General features: G+C 38.3%; 1 protein-coding gene across 9 annotated transcripts in view; it reads left to right on the top strand.

Moving 5' to 3' along the window:
• Positions 1-15,271, top strand: part of LOC128986953 (dachshund homolog 2-like) — a 191,363-nt gene that overhangs the window by 107,016 nt on the left and 69,076 nt on the right. For 6 of the 9 annotated variants that reach the window (XM_054407583.1, XM_054407581.1, XM_054407578.1 and 3 more), the window contains 3 exons: positions 7,825-7,901; positions 8,319-8,492; positions 10,493-10,696. In XM_054407583.1, the coding sequence (XP_054263558.1) occupies positions 7,825-7,901; positions 8,319-8,492; positions 10,493-10,696 (455 nt within the window). The remainder of the gene's footprint in view (positions 1-7,824; positions 7,902-8,318; positions 8,493-10,492; positions 10,697-15,271) is intronic. The other 3 variants (XM_054407584.1, XM_054407580.1, XM_054407579.1) reach the window with 1 other exon arrangement.

Here is a 15,271-nt window from a genome sequence, read left to right as displayed (position 1 = left end):
GCAGTACAACCACTACAATTGTACTTCATCAGTTACCATATTGCTACAGCATCACAATCCTTTGTTTCCAGACTCCCGATCGAAATTCCCAAAAGTTCACCTTCTTAATTGCGACAAAGGCGTCTTCTCCTCCAATTTGTTTCAATTAATCTCACAAGATCGCGCCGCGTTTTAATTGCGAGTCGCAGCAGAAATACGATACGTGTGTATTAATAATCATCCACCGAGTCTACCCTCTGCGCCTCTCCCCTGAGAGCTTGTCTTGCTGCGTTGTTCCGAATCGAAAACTCATAAGTAACACGGATGGGAACGTCGAGGAATTAGCGAACTTTGCCCCTTCCACAACCCTTGCGAAGATTGATATTTGATAATGCTCCAAGATTCGGTTTGCCGGGGAATCTGAGTTTCCGGTATCCGTTCACCAACTTTGATTATGTGCTTTGCTGTTGATTGTTTGCTCCTGTGTTTTAAACTTGTTTTGTAAGGATTTAGCGAGGATTAAGTGAATATTGTGACAGTGGTGTGTGGAAATTATCCAAAAGATACTGTAATTATTCTGACATGTATATTAGGTTTAGTTAAATCAACTCCGTGAACAATAGCTTGTTTTGGTTTTATTATGTTTCACTTGTCATAGTAAATAAACTGTCTTCTGTTTGGAGGTGTTCTAGGATGTCCGGGAACTCAAGGACAAACAAATGTTTTTCACATTTAAAACAAAAAATCGGGCTGATACAGAATTATAAACATAATTATATTTGTATAGAATCTTTTTAAGCAAATCTACTGCCGTTGGAAACATCGATATTTTACTCTTATGTAAATTAACATATTATTGCTTAGCCACATTAACATACTACCTTCATGTAGAATCTAGATCCAACTGTTGTAATCACAAGTGCTTAGTAGGCTTCTGGGCTGAACCGTGTCGTCGTATGTTTGCCAACGCTTCGGAGACGTTCCATTTTTCCATCAGTTTGCAAATTAAGTAGTAGTGGTTCTACACTAACCTATATAATATCGCTCCCTCCTCTACTTCAACCATAGCCTTAAAAGCCAACAGCCATTACCAGCCAGAAAAAAGTTAATAGAAATAATCACACAACATTACGAATGTTTAGGCATAAATAACTTCCAAGGGGAAGAGGAAAGGGTTACCATAACATAATAATTCGAATCTCAAGGAGAGTGAAAAGTAAAGCCGGCAGTACTTAGAGGGAATAACCCTTCCGCTTCCGGTAGGGGGGGGGGGGGTAGTGGCGCTGACAGACAAGATGAAACGGAAACATCGTCTTGATATTTTCTATAATTTTCGAGTTTAATTAAATTTCAATTAGAGCCTAAGAAGGGCAATTAGACATACGGGGTTTGAAGTAATGGAGTGGAAATAACGGAAGATTCATCAGCGTTGCTAGGATATGTCAACCCTTCCGATGATTGTGAACGTAAGCGAGATATGAGCTGTTAACAGGCCAGTGGTGGTAAAGCGGTATTGATTTGGAGACTAAGGAGACACTGTCAAAGTGTTATATGAAGCTGGGTTGACGAAGAGTCTATGGACTAATGTATTTGGGAGGGAGGTTAATTTTAATGTCCGTAAAAGTTCACTAGTTGAAAACACTGCTTGGGAAAAATCTTTCACTTCGCTGTAATATGCCTCTTAGCAGTCAGCTGGACCTATTTCAGAATTGATATCGATTGCCCAATAGTCTTGCACTAATTTGCTATCGAAGTAACCGTAGACAATCTGTAAAAATAACGTTTTCAGTTGTTTTAATGTTTTCAGTACCTGTTTCACTTTTCTTTACAAAGTCCTGTATATCCCTTAAACTAAATGCACACACTGTCAATTTCCTCCAGGTATTAAGTAGAAGATTTTTGCAATTAGTAGAGTAATAGAATTTACTCTGTTTAACTGAAATTCCGCGATAAAAAGTGTTCATATCATTACTAACTCATCATTACATCCTATGATGCTTATACAATAAATTCTTAAGTCTTGTTGACATCGAAATAAAATAAATACACTTAATACTATTTCACAATAAAATGAGATTTACTCAAGATAGCATGCCATAATATGATCAACACTCACAACTTATTGTCATCAAAAGAAGAAAGTTACCTACCAAACATCATAACAAAATTTTTACATCTTGTTTGCAACTCAACCACTGGAAACTCGGACAAGAATTCACCCCAGAAACAAAGAGGGTGCGGGATTGTTTTGCATGTTGCTCCCCGCTTCTCGATGGTCAAGTTTCAACTCTTGATTGGCCCCAGACTATCCCCAAGACACATCTTCCATCTCTCTCCCCCCATTATCAAATCACAATACCTCTCTGTCTAATCCCATTACTTGTTTTACATCTCGTGCCCCATTAGGCGAATCGGATGACGTGGGGTAAGACTTATTCCTTGGTGGATTTGTTATAGGATTACCCTTTTTAATGTCTTTTTTTACGCGAGTTGCTTCTTGGGTTACGATTCGGGGTTTTTTAAGTACATCTGCTGAATCAAAGTAGAGTTGATAGTAATAATAATGTTACCGATGTTACCTCAATAATCTGTAATGTGTATTATTTTACCTGAACTTTTCTCCTTCAATGTTCTGAACGTAAACTTTAAATAATTTTGTGGGGTAAAATGTATTATACTACAATACACACGGTTTGTAACGTTATTAAAAGCGAATTTATTTATACAGATTTTGTTCTTTTAATTCCAAAAATTGTTTCAAAACAATTACAAAACTATGTCAACACAGTGAAAAGATATTCTTCTCTCTTAAAATAAAAACTTTCTACTGCAGATTAAATTGCGTGACTAACGTAAATCAGTACCTAAGCAGATAATATTTTGCACTTCATAAAATCACCAGTTTTAAAACATTTATTTTTTCAACTTATAACTTTGCAAGTAATAGAATTACGAATATTTCTGCAATAATTTACCACGATTGCATTCGACGATTGTCGGAGGTCGCTCCAAGTTCTAAGGATCTGATTCACGATTCAAAGCAGCAATTAATAACTGGCCTCGACCGGGCCCGGTTTAGTGGGAGTTTAAATTAACGTCAACATCTTGATATTTTAGTTTAGACTTTTGTAGCCCGTCTGAGTCACAACGGTTTTCATTGCTTCCAATTACCAGTCGGGAGACAAATCGAACTGAATGTTTACCGACCCATCGCACTCACATCCTCGGATCCAAACGAGAAGAAATTCTACGATCTTATCTCCCGTTGACGTTCTAAAGCAAATTAAACTCGAAACATAATTGACTTGTGGAATATTACTGTCGGTGGAAATTGTTATTGTTCTTATCTTCTAATGAAACAGACGTTATTTCCCGAGATGCATCGCATTCGATACAGGATATCAAACTAGTTATGTCTCTTGGAAGAACTGAATGGATGTGGAAATTAGTAATTAGTAACTGGGTTGTAAAAACTGTGATCAACCTAATCCTTTAACAAGTTGTAGGATATGTAATTTTAATGTAGCAATGTTTTCTGACACACAATTGTGTTTTTGTGGGGTTTTTTTTCAAGGAAAAGGATTCCTTCCATAATTTATTGGTTTTGTAGCAAACTATCACTAAAATGGTTACTAGCTAGTTCAAACATCACCGTTGTCATTTTTTAAGTAATTTCTAAACTTATTACTATTTCAGAATATTCTATGGCAGAAAAGTTCTCATTTCCACCTGCAAATATCAACTCACACTATACATAACACATTATAATATTCTTTTGTACAATCGTAATGGTGTTGCGGAGAACCACGTTGCGTGTAATCCGCCCTAGTTATACTTATTGTAGTGATCGAGTGACGTCACACCGGTCGAATTCATCTGTCACAACTCTCGATGGGATTGTGAGCGAGGGATAATTGCCTAGGTGCGTAGCCAAATGATTACAATACGATTTGGGTCGAGGTGCCATGAGAGGTTTGCAAGTAAAAATGTATAATGTCAAAAATTTTAAAAAGAAACCGGCGTGTACCTAATGAATAGTGTATCAGGTTTTGGTAAGAAAGTGACGGGTTCGATTCCTGAACAATACCAAAAATATATGAGCGGTTTGTATAGCTTTCACAAAAGCGTTTATGATTCCTAGAGACAAATTACCAATGGTGTACACTCTAGCAAGAAGAAAAAATATCAGTATGATTTTTAACTCCAACCACCCTCGTTGGAAACAAGACACCGCGACCATAAACGCGGCTAATTGTAGCTGGAAGTTTTGGAACGACCCTCAGAAAAGTTTACAATGGTAAAAACTGTCGTTGCGTAGGGGCAAAATTAAATTAGAAAGACATCGAGCTCAATGCGAGGGGAACATTACCGCATCAGGTGGCCCGAGTCAAGAACAATATCTTAAGCCGGGCAATAAAAGTGAAAGAAATTAGAATTATTCAAATACTCTAGGGCGAGCATGTGTCAGCGAGCGGCGTCTTTAGAAACATGGCGGCCATTACGGGAAAAATAAGAGATCCTCTGTAATGAGGAAATGCTTTTAGCGAAGACATAATGTTCTTTCTTGTAATAAGAGAATTATCGCGCGCGGTACACTGCCTTAATGGCTGCCGGGATTTATTGTTTGATGGAAAAGTAAAACGGAAGTTTGGAATCGGAGTCAGTTGGGAAAATCTTTGTGCTTATTTGAAACTCGAATTAGTTAACTTCCATAGAGCTCGAATTCCTCATTTCTAGAAATGCTAGACAAATATTGGTTATAAAAATAATTTAGAGATATAATTATTCACATTTTTATAAAGATGAATTTTCACTCCGCAAATTCCTTCCCATATTTTGACTTACGCTCTTAGCTATGTAATTTTGCATACACATGTAATTACGAAAACAAATCCATACAGACCATTTCACATACATTTCTCACCGCTAGGTTTTTTTTTTCATTTCGCTTACAGTAGAGACTTACACAAAATTACGTTGATGAAACATGTTTTTTCCTCTAAATTAAAAACCCAAAATATTTTTGTCATACAATAACCGTACGTACGATTCTTTTTAGGTACCTTTTTTACATAATTTCCAAAACTTTGCTAGAACAAATTCAACCACCTGTTTATGAATACAAATTCACCATTGCTAGCGCCAGGTTTGGCTACGTCACAGCAGAAACAAGAAATCGTGGCTATCTCGTCTTTATTAACCGCGCGGGTTTTCACTCAGCCCGAGGTACGTTCGATAATCGATTCCACTTTACTTCTGTCGCGATTTATTCGCTGTGATAGTCTCTGGTTCGCTGGAGGTGTTGTGAGGCCTTGAAACCTAGTGAGGGCGATAATTTAATGTACTCGGAAATTTTATCCGTCTGGACATTAATGGGTTGGTTCAGGTTTTCGACATTTTGTTTGTCAAAAATAATATGCTTCAGACCTATTTGTTGTGATCTGTTATAGTTGTGTTGTCTCGATATTGAAATAACAAATTTTAAGTGTTCGTTGGTTGAATTTGTAAATTTCGTACATTATTACAGATGGACAAGGTGAACGCTACAGTTTAAACTATACACTTGCTAGCTGGCCCGACAACTTTAACTAAAAACTAATAATATCACTTTTTAAATAATTTTTACATCTCAATATTTTGTTTTCTCATTAATAAAATAGATTATGCTTTTTTAAGTCACAGAAACCCCCATTACTTTTACTTTTCAGAAGGAGGACACTATATCAAACATAAGATGGGGACTTGTCACCGCTACCTAAAGCAAGAAGAAATATATATCTGCAGCCGTGAGATCAATTAGTCTTTGATATATATGTCTTTCTTAGGGGAGGACAACACTTACGATTGTGATAGAATACTATTAGCCCGGACCGGAGATCTATTTATATTCACTTCACTTTCTTATGGCTGTCTGTCCTACCAGATGACTACCACCTCGGTACCACAACGATAAATCGACTTCCAAATAAGATTTTAACTAGGTTAAATAACAAAATCTTCCTAACCTAACTTAAGCTAACCTAACATAACCACCCTTAGGCTTAGTTAGGTTAAGCTATAATTATTAGGTGTCGACGGTATAATACGTAAGTACCAAAACGTCTTAGACGTAAAGAACCTTCTCCGTTTAAGCATCTGATCTAAAAACAAAGTTTGACTCCTGTATTTCCAGCCTATTCACTTCGTCTTAACACTCCATTGCATCTCGCGAGATCCCGCGGGAACCCGAACCTAATTTCCTCCCTCAAAGTCCGGTCGATCCATTATAAGTTCGGCCCCAATTTCGACCAGTCTTGCGACCGTTGTTTATTAATTACCGCAAGATACAAACTCCCCCAAGACCCCGGCCTAAACTACTTAGCCCCCATTGTCGGGTCTAATCGCAGTCCTTTGTTTTATATCCGAACTGATGATGGATCGGAGAGGTAACTTCTGACTTGGCAAGTCGCAAGATGTATTAGACTGTTGATTCTCCCTTGTAACTGTTTGGATAATTAGATACGTCGTGTTGTAAATCCTTGGAGGAAGCCAACATAGCATTGAAGTTGGTGTTGCAGATTTTAGGTAATTACAAGGCACAATCAAGAGACGTATAGAACTTTTTAGATGGTAATGGAGGTGTAGATAAATCCAATAAAAGAAATATTTGTGGTTGGTTGGGATGAATTCGTTCAGATTTGCAAGAAAGATGAACTGATATACTTGTCAGGAGCGTTAATTGAATTAAAAATGAGGCTGGGTCCTAAAACGTTGACTATCTTTTATGGGATTTTTCATAATACATAACAATTTTGAGATTGGCGAAGAGCAAATGTTAAAAAAGGTAAACAAAGAGAAAATCTTGAATTAATATATTAAATACGAAGTTTTTCTATTAAATTTGATTTAGTAATACTACAAACTACAACTTCTTTTCTTACCAAGTTTACCCATTACAAATTCAATTTAGATGTATCCAGTAGGTTCTACAAAATTAATAGATTAATTACTCGCTGAAAATTCATGAACTTTCTTGAAATTAATAACTATAGAAAACGAGTGAATCGTCGGACATTTAGATACCATATTCACAGAGTATTACACAGATTACAGACTACTTTTAAATATTCTTCTCCTTACCATAATTGCGTCAATCATCTGAAATTATTGTTTATCACCTCACGAATGTGTTTAATTGATTGCAAAGTCATGACAGCCATAACAATCTTCAGTTCCTAATACGTATTTATTTCCATTGCCGTCATTATCTTCGCAGAAGTCCTTCAAAAGACGATTGATCCCTGTAATAATCCAAAGTGAACCCCTTTTAGGAAACATATGTTGTTTACCTTATCACTAAGCACTCGCTGTTATCAACGCACGGTAGTAGAAGCTGTCACTTTTGTCTTTATCAGGGTTATAACAGTCAACGTTATTGATTCTCCATATGTTTCATTTGGGGGGAAATCGACCGGGAGATATGGCTATCGTTACATACGGCAAGTGTGTACATTTTTTTTAAACTTGAAATTTCAACATTATAACTCGCAATACTACACGTCTAAATCGGACTTTCGCTTTTGCAAAAGCATATAAAAGATTGAGTCGACCACAATCTAGGAATGTTTGTGGAGACGCCGGTGATTGAACCCGTCACTCTATCACCAAATCCGAGACCTTCACTAGATTACTCTGCGACTAACTCATCAAAATCTCACATTTTGCCTTAAAATTTACCTAACAACATTTGGAAAAGTATAATTGCTAATGTAGCCGATGAACAACTTGGGATTCGGTTTTTGGTGGTAACAATGTAGGAGAATTATGTTTTGGTATTTTTTTACTGATCATTTCGTCTTATTTCAGGTTAAGAGAGGAGAGGGGGGACGCAGAAAGAGCGCTGGCCCTGGATCACAAAGTTCGAGATCTCAGTTTGCACAATGGTCAGTATTTTTACAAACAATACTACTTTTTACAAATGTTATGATATATTTGAAGAAGGTAGTTTTGTGAGACTAAAATTAAAAATAGGTTATGTCAGGTAACTTCCGTAATAGATATAATAAAATATTTGGTTTGTCAAGCAAAATCATATTCAGTGTTTTCCGATTTGCAAAATAATTATTATTATGGGGTTTTACTGTTATATCAAAGATAGGTGTCACCAACTTATTACAAATTTGAAGAAAGCTTGAGTATGGCGTTTTGCTTTAAGTAACAGTTGCTACTTTTGTATTTTCCAAAACATCTTCGTCCATGCCAATAAATGACGATGAACGTTTTTGAAAAAATAACTAAGCATTCTTTATGTTTCAACCAACCAATTTCCCCCATTGAAGCAGATTCTGATTTCTCCCTAGATCGTTCACTGTCCCGCCTGTCCCCAGGGTCGTCCAACGGCCACAGTCCGGTGTTGAACCTGAGCAAGTCAGGGGCAGACCAGAGTGGCAGCGAGGCGGGACACACGGGGCTGGAGGATGACGAGGATGACGACAACGTGAGTGACGTCGACGACGAAGACGATAAGGACCAAGGTAGGAATAACTAGGAGCGCCTTATGGGCAAACTTAGTGGATAAGACAACAATGCAATTGTGAAAACAGCTGATGTTGTAAAATTGGGTCGGTTTAAAACCTCTTTGAGTACCTGAAGGAGAAATTAAATTACTATGATACAGTTGAAACCTTTGTAGCAAAGAAAGTAGTACAATTTAATAATAGAGTGTGCTTATGCCAAAGTCTGTTTTTGGGGCTATCCGCCTGTTTATTCCAGACTGCAAAGATCAATCGATTTTACTCATAGCAAATCGTATCTACTATACAGTACTATCTTTGTGTCACACATAGAGGTTGTAATACAGTATTTCGACTGTTACTCTCTCTCAGAAATGGTGTGCAGTCATTTAACTTGTGGGTCTTAGGAAGAAAAGTCTAACCTTTTGCTATCATACACCTATCCTTCCTGCGTCATACACCAACTCCTTCAGCCGCCCACAACGGATACCATGTGCCAGGTTGTCGCGTTCCAACAGTCATCACTCCCATGCCAGTATGGGAACGGCTCTAATTACTCTAGTGAGCTATGGACACGCACACAGTGCTTTATGATTATTCCGATACTATGGGACAACGTTATGTATGGGCTTATTGCAAACGGCGTGCGTCGATGGTCTAACGGCACGACATATCCGTAATGTGATTGGAATCGCCAGCCGATACCTCCGACTGACATGCCAACTATCGGAATGTTTGTTTGTCGTCCGACCGGTATAGAGAAAATCATATTTAATTAAAACCCTCGCAACTCATTCATCTCCATTGCATCACAAACAATATCCGACTAATTATGCAGATTAATTAAATGCCGAAATTGGCACTCATTAATCGCTCACAATCTTTTGAATGGCTACTTTGGTCTAACAGGTCGTTTTCTGGCAGAAACTAATTTATACCGTCGACCAATTACGAAGAAGCGGATTTATTTGCTAATTGACGAAGCGGTTGTGCGTGGTTTGTGCTGCGATCGTAAAAGCTCTGTTGGTAACCGTAATGGGCTGCAATAACTTGCGGAAAATATTGCATTGCATACAGATGAGACTGTGCACCTGCATTCCGGCAAAATTATTGTTCGCGGGATCTTGTAATGAGATAGGGGTTGGCTTCAAAATCAATTGGTCGTAGATGCCTAAATGGACTGTCACCAAAGAATAAATATAGTTATGACATTATCGATACATCCTATCTTAAAATTCTCACCAACTTCACTTTCTGCAGCTTAAATCATCCTAAAAAATCACAGCTCTCCAGTGTCTCGATTATAGAACTATAATTTACTGATGTCTTGGCGTTCTAATCGTGACTTTTCTAGATCCACCAAGCCAAGTTAGCAAATCCAACAGACGAATTCGTCTAATTGACACAGCAGTGGTTTTCCTGGGGAACCGGTTTCCAAGCCATCATCTGCAGAGCGATTACATTCAACTGCTAAATAATAGTTTGCGAAATTCACGATCCCGCGGTGGTTTATTGGTGTCGAGCACGTGAAGATGGGTTCCTCCTCTTCCGCCGCGCCGCATCGTCCATTTATTGAGTGTAATTCCACGTTTCTAAGCCCCTTGATTCCTGCGGTAGTTCTAGAAATTGTTGTGCAATATTGATCATTATTTGCCAAGAAGATCGCATTAGAAAATAAATAGGTTTACGCTAATTTAAACATTCTGATTGGAGTCTTAAGGAACATGCTCCTTACAACATTGTCTGAAATAAACGCTTTTAAACATTTATTTGTACAAAACCCAATCTTTATTTGATTTCATGTGTGTCTAAAAGTCCAATTTCCTCCAACAACTTTTCCCCCACTCTCTTTCATTTATCTGCAATTTCCGTACCTTTTCTCAAAACTCCACTATTTTCCAAATACCTTTACAGTATCAATGAACAAACCCGTAAACAGAATTTATTGAAAGAATGGCACATCCACCAAGCTTATCGTGCACATTTTCTCACAGCTGTAACCCTTTCTGTTTTACTCCTAGACCTAAGTGACGCTGCAGAAGCCGGCGTCGGCGGTGTCTCTCCTCACGCTCTCAACTACTCCACCCTCGGCGCCTCGACGCCTACCCAGGGCGGAGACCCGGCGCTCTCCAGCACAGAGACGCTCCTGAGGAACATCCAAGGTCTGCTCAAGGTGGCTGCGGACAACGCGAGGCAGCAGGAGCGGCAGATCAGCTACGAGAAAGGTAGGAGTTGCTGAAACAATACTCTAGGACTTAGCTAAAAGGACAAAGTCATAGGACTGCCCCGGTGGAATCATCACCCACTAAAACCTCTCGATAAAGAAGAACAATATTGAACAAGCTAAAACAAAGTTAAGCTGAGGATTGATGGTAATCCTAACATAGATTTTAATGTTCGTGATTCCCTCTCTTAAGTAGATAGGATTTAGGAACATTGTAAAATTGCCATGCTGTGGCACCTAAATCTCGTCACCGCTCGACAGTCAACACGGTGAAGCCACGGCCTCTTGTATCGCGGCGCCTCGGTCTTGTCGGGTCCGTGTACACCTCCTGATTTGCATAACCTCTTCTCGTCGCCCGGTTAATTGTAAATGTGCAGATAAGCGTGCGATATGTTGCTGCGTTATAAAATAAATTGACAATAACCCTAACTAACCGGTAAGTGCGCATTAGTAAATTGTGGCCGGCGACACGATCAAGTGGGTCGTGGCGGAGAATAAGAAGAAGAGGCGGCGATGCGATTCGGGATCAAGACGGCAGGAGCCGCACACGGCGATCGCAATCAGCGCGGCCTGGCGGGCACGAACGCAACTATCGCGATCAGAATACCAAATGACTGATAAGAGATAACAATGGCGAGCCGAACAAATCTATTATGGTAGCTTATATGTAACAAGACCTGTCCACCGATCCTATCGTGCGAGTGGCTTTATTAGTCGCCAGCGGTACAAGAAGCTGCGAAGATTCAGCGCCTACTTTGTTGCTGATAAAGGGAAAGCTGAAAAAACACTTTCTTTAGCGTTTATCCGTGCTGAAATAGAAATTGAAAGTGTTAATTTTCAAATATTACAGCATAGATGACAGTTGCAAAAATGCCCATGTACTGTTTTAGAGTCATCTAGATGTATTATAATTGGTAATTTAAATTATTGCTTTATTCAATTCTTATCCCTTTCTCGTAAAACGCGTAGATTTCTTTAGGTAACACGGCATCATCATATTCATTAATGGTGGGGAAGAGGGTGCAAAATACTAAGTCAATATTAACTTTGTTTGCTCTTTGAGGTTTTATACTGAGCAGACAACAAAGATTATTGAACACATTGTTTCTGATATTTAGTTGTTTAGAATGGTTTGTTAAGATATTTAAATTGAATTGATTATGGCTTTTCTTTAATTCCGTGGAAGAAGAAATCGCCCCCCCCCCCCCCAAAAGTCGATGTGGGTGCTCATGATTTCTTTAATCGTGATTTTTCCTATAATCTACATTTCGAGTTTTTTGCGAGAATTTCTTTCCAGTTACTGACTACAATATTATACTGCAGGGCGTCAGAGTAGATGCGACCCCACACGCAGACTCTGTACGTACAGCCGCGCCTAACATGAGTGTAATCTCTCTGAATCTTAAACAGATGTTGCGATTCTTCTTTTTAGACTCGACATCCGACGGACGGCCGCACAAGAATGTCCTTCTACGACAAAACATTCCTGTAATATGTGTTAGTGGAGGAATCACAAGTGACAAACTCTGTGATCTTTGATTTGTGTGGGTGTTAAGTTTAAAATCTTAAAATTTCAATAATAACTTGTTTTGGTCCTATTTATATTCTTGTTACTACTCGTACCGGTACCTTAAACTTTCTACGAGTGTCATTGACACTATTTACTCGAGTTGCGTACACTACTTTACCTACAACAGCGTTTTCATTACTAAAAATCACTAGTCATATCTTCTAATAGAGGTTATGTTGTGGTTTATAACCTTTCATTGCCACTGACAGAGATGCAACGAAACATTGTATCAAACACTAATTGCACCACTCAACAATTAAATTTGTCTGAAAAGCTGATTAGTTAAAGTTCGAATCTTTACAATTTCACTTCTTCTCTCTCAATCCTTGAACCTCATTGGTCAGTTACCCGTGCTGTTATGAAAGTAAACAATGCTGTTATGTGAAACTTTTCAATTCTAAGAACTGAACTGAAACGGTTACTTAAAAAAAATAATAATAATAAAAAAAAAACAGTTGTAGGTAAAATAATTTACATAATACTTAAAGCATCGGTATGCCTCTCCCTCAGCAGTACAAACGTACCTGTGTTTTTACAGGCTGTAGAACGTAACGGCATGAACGAAATGCACAAAAATGTCTTTTTCGGAGCAGAGAATTTCGGAGAAACACCTTTCGCAGTTATGCTTTTTGGAATAATACATTTCGAAGTAATATCTTTTCTAGTAATACCGTGCAGCCTAAACAAACATCATTACAGAATTAAAACTGAATAATCATAAACAGAATCCTTAATTATTTAAGGTAATTAGTATCACAAAATGGCTCTTCTTTGACAGATATCAAAAGTCAATTATGAACGCAAACAATCTTTTAATAAACCACTATTATGTACTCTTTATTTATAAAAATCCAAATCCGACCTAACAAGTCTTACATCACATTCAAATCTTCCAACCGGAGCGGGGCGATTCGAAGGCAATTTGAAACAAACCGAATTAATCGAGAATGAAAAGCTGTTATCGCCTAATCGCAGTGTCGGGGCGTCACGATTCGAGAAGTAAAATCCAAAAGACCGAGGCACGTAGGCCGCATTAAGTGTTTAAAATAATCTCCACCACATTCGCCCGTAATTGTGGCATTCGTCGAAACCGCTGTAATTTAGACGGTTGCGACTGACCGTTTAATTTCGACCAGGAACAATGGAGTCGAAATCGAAACCGATCACTGTGGGTACGTGACGATGTTTACTTTGGTAATTTGATTAAAGACGCCGGACCCGCCCCCGGGAGTATTGACAGCCATTTATATTACAGTAATGAGTTATTGGGAGATTGAGTTTCGATAATTGCTACGAGGTTGGGTGGCCGTTGCTGAGATCGTGTCAAGTTGGGATTGGAGCTTGGATTGGGTGAACAATGTAAACTAAGTGTAAAAGAGGTTGGAGATCGTAGGGTCACTGTGTAGAGGATAGAGGGTGAAACTAGGGTAAAGAGGGGAACCACAAATCCTCACCAAATTTAAAGAGTTTCATGTAAAAAACTACATGACCTAATATAGGGGAACTTCACTTCAGGCTGATACAGTAGAAGGAAATTTATGATGATTATCAAACAGGTAGTTTGTGTCTAGAACAATTGTTAACTTCCAGCCAAATGATCATAATGTCAAAGTCTATAACTTCTCATATGCATGTAAACAACACTAACAACCTGTATTGGCATTACTGTAGTAAATGTCAATCGACTGGTGATGGAAAATGTGAACCAATGAACAACAATTCACCTAAAGATGAAATAAATTGATAACAAATAAATAGGACTCGATCAAAAATGCATTGAAAAAATATTTATGAAACCCATTGTTTTTGAACTTATGAAACCCTTATGAACTCGACAGTTAAAATACACCCACAGCAATCAAAACAAAACGTCTCGTCCCGGTAAATAAGTTTCTATTGTCCAACAAAACCCCAGTAACAACACAAAGACACAACTTGCACACTAGAGAGATCTCCACACCTTGTTCCTCGAAATCGGATCGTAGGCGATAAAATAGACGGTTCCCATAATCGGGGAATAAAACGGCCACAATCATCGGAGAGTAAGGCACCAGGATCCATAATCAATAAACAGCTGGGCAGGGTTGAGCAGTTGTGGTCCAAATTGTTCTGCTAGGGGCGGCGCCGCCACTTACAATGGGACTGGTAAGTATAGAGTCCGGCCGACAAATTATTACAATCAACTTAAAACGTGATGCCAACATACGAAATGAAACGGTTTACCAAATACCCGGTAATTTGGAGTGGTCGGTGGGAAATGGTTGGTATCACTGTACGTGTGCCTCGCTGCGTACATTCCGTTCTCACAACTACCTGTTGAAATGTTTGTTTTGTGGCTGTCAAATTGGGTGTTTTTGTTTGTTTTGGGGGTTTTGTGGGAATTGTGTTTTAAGCTTTAATAAACCTATTTATTGGCATAATAATTCTTAGTTGAGTGGTTCTATGTTGGGCAATCAATAAGTCGATCTATCAGTTTGATCATTGGCCTTTTAGAAAGTTGTATTGGCTTGATAAACAGCTGATCGCAACAATACTACACTGATCATCCAATTGCACAATTACTCATTCTATTATGTGTGTATATTTGGAGTAATATGCACGTAGGTGGCTCTGCTGTATTCAAAGTAATGTTTAATTCAATGGGACTAAATCGAATTGTTGGCGAATTTTTATAGTTTAAATCATTAAACATATTTCCGTACTCGTGTGGTCAAAATACCGAATAAACAAAAAAATCCTCTTTAAACGTACTATTATATTTTTACACATATCATACATGTCTTATGACTTAACCTTCATAATGTACTCACTCGATTTTCCTACTAACCAGTGCAGAAAAAATCCGTTCACTGCAATCAACTGAATGTATTAATCATAAGCTAATCACGTACCGAACCTTCTAAATCGATAATATCCGTTAAACCGCCTCGAATCACCGGACAAATTAACGTTTTTTGGTTGCTAACTGTTATAATTTCATTAAACCATGACCTTTTACATGCAGAC

This window comes from Macrosteles quadrilineatus, unplaced genomic scaffold (genome assembly GCF_028750875.1).
Source record: "Macrosteles quadrilineatus isolate MER2022 unplaced genomic scaffold, UCM_ALF_1.0 Scaffold_2__2_contigs__length_208266976, whole genome shotgun sequence".
Classification (NCBI taxonomy): Eukaryota; Metazoa; Arthropoda; class Insecta; order Hemiptera; family Cicadellidae; genus Macrosteles; species Macrosteles quadrilineatus.
This window is presented reverse-complemented; position numbering and strand designations above follow the sequence as displayed.